The sequence below is a fragment of the Colobus angolensis genome, unplaced genomic scaffold (assembly GCF_000951035.1).
Source record: "Colobus angolensis palliatus isolate OR3802 unplaced genomic scaffold, Cang.pa_1.0 Scaffold249, whole genome shotgun sequence".
Lineage (NCBI taxonomy): Eukaryota > Metazoa > Chordata > Mammalia > Primates > Cercopithecidae > Colobus > Colobus angolensis.
This window is the reverse complement of record NW_012115699.1, coordinates 368,987-373,279: the sequence shown is the minus strand read 5'-3', so window position 1 is coordinate 373,279 and position 4,293 is coordinate 368,987. Positions and strand designations below refer to the sequence as shown.

Below are 4,293 nucleotides of genomic sequence, written 5' to 3'. Positions count from 1 at the left end.
GGTTCAAGCAGTTCTCTGTCTCAGCCTACTGAGTAGCTGGGATTACAGTTGCCCGCCACCACTAACGGCTAATTTTTGTATTTTTAGTAGAGACGGGGTTTCACCATGTTGGCCAGGCTGGTCTCTTTGGCCAGGCTGGTCTCGACCTCCTGACCTCGTGATCACCCACCTTGGCCTCCCAAAGTGCTGGGACTACAGGCGTGAGCCACTGTGCCCGGCTGCCTTTTTATTTTGCTTAGGAGAGTTTCCAGTCTTCATTGAGAGAGTGTGTATGTATGTAATTTCTTCTTTTTTTCCCTAAGGGACGAGGTTTTACTATGTTGCTCAGGCTTATCTTGAACTCATGAACTCAGGCAATCTGCCTACTTCGGCTTCTCAACGTGCTAGGATTACAGGCATGAGCCACCATGCCAAGCCAGTGTAATTGCTTTAGAGTTACAAATTACAAAGTAAAAATATTTATAATCAAAATACTTAACTCTTGTTGCATTTAATTTCAGAAAGAAACTCTCTAATATTAAAGAACTAAATCTCAGTACTTTGGGAGGCCAAGACAGGCGGATCACTGGAGGCCCGGAATTCGAGATCAGGCTGGCCAACATGGCAAAAACCCATCTCTACTAAAAATACAAAAATCAGCCAGGTGTAGTAGTGCACACCTGTAGTCCCAGCTACTTGGGAGGCTGAGGTGGGAGGATTGCTTGAACCTGGGAGGTGGAGGTTGCAATGAACCATGATTGTGCTACTGAACTCCAGCCCGGATGACAGAGTGAGACTCAGTCTCAAAAACACAAAAACAAAACCAACTAAAACTGCAGGATTTTTGAACTTTGATTCAGCAGCATCTTATATAATTTGATACCTGTGCCTAAGGCAGTCAGAAAAAAGTGGGTACTTTGTGAGGATTTGGATTTGGGTTTTCACTTCCTTGGCTTTAAAAAATATATACAGGCTGGGCATGGTGGCTCAAGCCTGTAATCCCAGCACTTTGGGAGGCCGAGACGGGCGGATCACGAGGTCAGGAGATTGAGACCATCCTGGCTAACACGGTGAAACCCCGTCCCTACTAAAAAAAAAAAACAAAAAAACTAGCCGGGCGTGGTGGCGGGCGCCTGTAGTCCCAGCTACTCAGGAGGCTGAGGCAGGAGAATGGCGTAAACCCGGGAGGCGGAGCTTGCAGTGAGCTGAGATCCAGCCACTGCTCTCCAGCCTGGCCGACAAAGCGAGACTCCGTCTCAAAAAAAAAATTTTAAAAAAAATAAAAAATATATACAGAGGTAGGTTTGTGTGTATTTATGAATGTGTGTGTTTATGTGTTGCAGGTGCTCATGGCAGTGTGTAAACTTTCTGCCGTTAGGCTGGGCATGCCTGTAATCCTAGCACTTTAAGAGGCTGAGGCAGGCAGATTGCTTGAGCTCAGGAGTTTAAGACCAGCCTGGGCAACATGGCGAAACCCCATCTCTACAAAAAATTAGCTGGGTGTGGTGGCGTGTACCTGTAGTTCAGGTTGCTTGGGGGGCCAAGGTGGGAGGATCACTTGAGCCCAGGAGGTCGAGGCTGCAGTGAGCTGAGATTGCACCACTGCACTCCAGCCTGAGTGACAAAATGAGACCCTGTCACAAACAACTTTCTACTGTTAAATTAGATAACAGACTAATTGTTTCATATGTGTGTTTAATTGCAGGTGTCCCATTTCCCAAAAACTTTATGTCTGTGGCAAAGACTATTCTAAAGCGTCTGTTCAGGGTTTATGCCCATATTTATCACCAGCACTTTGATTCTGTGATGCAGCTGCAAGAGGAGGCCCACCTCAACACCTCCTTTAAGCACTTTATTTTCTTTGTTCAGGTAAGTTGATCCATGTCGATTTCTGTGTCCTGTGACTTGGACTTATTTGGATTGGGAACTTCAACAAAGAGCAGTGTGTCCTATTTATAGATGTAAAGCCAATTATAGGCAAGCTTCTCTTTTCTGTTTTGTTCTCTTTTCCACATTGTTTATTTTATTGATGTAGGCAGCAGTATAAAAAGGTATCACCCCCATTTGGGCCTTCTGCCTCTGGCCTCCCTAGGTCTGTGGTTAGGATTATCCATTCAGGGTTGTGGCCTGTTGCTTTGTGGACCCTTAGTCAGAATTGGAACCCTTTTTTTTTTTTTTTTTTTGAGACAGAGTCTCACTCTGTGGCCCAGACTAGAATGCAGTGGCGTGATCTCGGCTCAATGCAACCTCCGCCTCCTGGGTTCAAGTGATTCTTCTGCCTCGGCCTCCCGAATAGCTGTGATTACAGGTGTCCACCACTACCCCCAACTAATTTTTGTATTTTTAGTAGAGATGGGATTTCCCATGTTGGCCAGGCTGGTCTCGAACTTCTGACCTCAGGTGATCCACCCTCCTCAGCCTCCCAAAGTGCTGGAATTACAGGCCTGAGCCACAGCACCCGGCCAGAATTTGAACTTTAAAAAATCAAAATAATTCACATTATTTGAAAAAGATATCAAAGAATTGATATGCCTTTAGCCTAACTTTAGAGATACTTACATTTTTGCATATTGAATTACATACACATGTCTGTCTTAGATATTTTATGATAAAAAACCTGGTAGCTTTATAGTAGATATTGTGTATTATAGTTCTGTGTACTGTATCATGCTCTTCCTGATCTTCTTTCTTAGATTGTTGCATAAAAGGTCTACTGCCCCTTTATCAAAAATTCAGTTTGTAGTTTTCAGGTAGTTTTTTTTTTTTTTTTGAGACAGAGTCTCGCTCTGTCGCCCAGACTGGAGTGCAATAGCACTATCTCGGCTAACTGCAACCTTTGCCTCCTAGGTTCAAGCAGTTCTCCTGCCTCAGCCTCCTCAGTAGGTTGGATTAGAGGCGCCTGCCACCACGCCCGGCTAATTTTTCTATTTTTACTAGAGATGGGGTTTCACCATGTTGGCCGGGCTGGTCTCGAACTCCTGACCTCAAGTGATCTCACCCACCTCATCCTCCCAAAGTGCTGGGATTACAGGCGTGAGCCACCACGCCCAGCCTTTTTCAAGTAATTTTTATGTAAATTTAAATATGTATACAGTTTTGATTTCAATGTTTAACACAGTGAGGATCATACTGATACCTAGAGTTGCTTCTTTAATAAGCCTCCCATTGTAAGAATACAGGAAAAAACAAACTCGCTTTTTCCTACTATACTCTCACCACACAGAATGCTTCTGTGACCAAACATGGGGACTGTCTCTCACACACCAAGCAAGTGATCATTTCTACAGTGGACACCAGATGAATGTCCTATAATACGATTCAATTCTGATAATGTCTATCTGGAGGTAGCATCAGATCCTACAAGTTTGAGAGCTCAGTCCCACAAGACTGCCTCCCAACTTGGGACATCAGTCAAAAGTAATACATTGTCAACTATACCTCTGACTATAAACCAGGGTTCCCACAACCCCCTTCTTGGGTTTGATTAGTTTGCTAGAGCAGCTTATAGAACTCAGGGAAATACTTACCTCTACCCATTTATTATGAAAGATGCTAACAAAAGATACAGATGAACAGCTAGATGGAAGAGATGTGTAGGGCCAGAGGAGAAGGGGCTTCCATACTCTCCAGGCATGCCATGCTCCAGGAACCTCCACGTCTTCAGCTATCTGGAAGCTCTCCTGAGCCCTGTTTTTTTGTGTTTTTATGGAGGCTTCATTACTTGCCCATGATTGATTAAATAATTGGCCATTGATGATCAACTCAACCTTCAGCCAGCCCTTTCCCCTCCCCAGAGGCTGTGATCTGGGAAGGGCAGAGGGCTGGCTGAAGGTTGACCAGTTCCCATTCTGAAGCTTTGTAGGAGCCTCCAGCCACCAGTCATCTCATTAGCACACAAGATAATCTTAGCACTCTGGTGATTCCGACAAGGGTTTTAGGAGCTGTGCGTCAAGGAACGGAGGAAGACCAATACTTATATCACAATATCATAACTATATTTTTATTTATTTATTTTTTTGAGATGGAGTCTTGGTCTGTCACCCAGGCTGGAGTGCAGTGGCTGGATCTCAGCTCACTGCAAGCTCTGCTTCTCGGGTTTACACCATTCTGCCTCAGCCTCCTGAGTAGCTGGGACTACAGGCGCCCGCCACCACGCCCGGCTAGTTTTTTGTTTGTTTGTTTGTTTTTTTAGTAGAGACAGGGTTTCACCGTGTTAGCCAGGATGGTCTCTATCTCCTGACCTCGTGATCCGCCTGTCTCGGCCTCCCAAAGTGCTGGGATTACAGGCTTGAGCCACCACGCCCAGCCCGTAAC

The 4,293-nt window shown here is 45.1% G+C and overlaps 1 protein-coding gene across 3 annotated transcripts in view; it reads left to right on the top strand.

The window, feature by feature from the left end:
• MOB1A (MOB kinase activator 1A) overlaps positions 1–4,293 on the top strand; it is a 24,724-nt gene that overhangs the window by 18,824 nt on the left and 1,607 nt on the right. For 2 of the 3 annotated variants that reach the window (XM_011946042.1, XM_011946043.1), the window contains exon 5: positions 1,685–1,848. In XM_011946042.1, the coding sequence (XP_011801432.1) occupies positions 1,685–1,848 (164 nt within the window). Of the gene's footprint in view, positions 1–1,684; positions 1,849–2,722; positions 2,730–4,293 lie in introns of all 3 variants that reach the window. The other variant, XM_011946044.1, reaches the window with a different exon arrangement.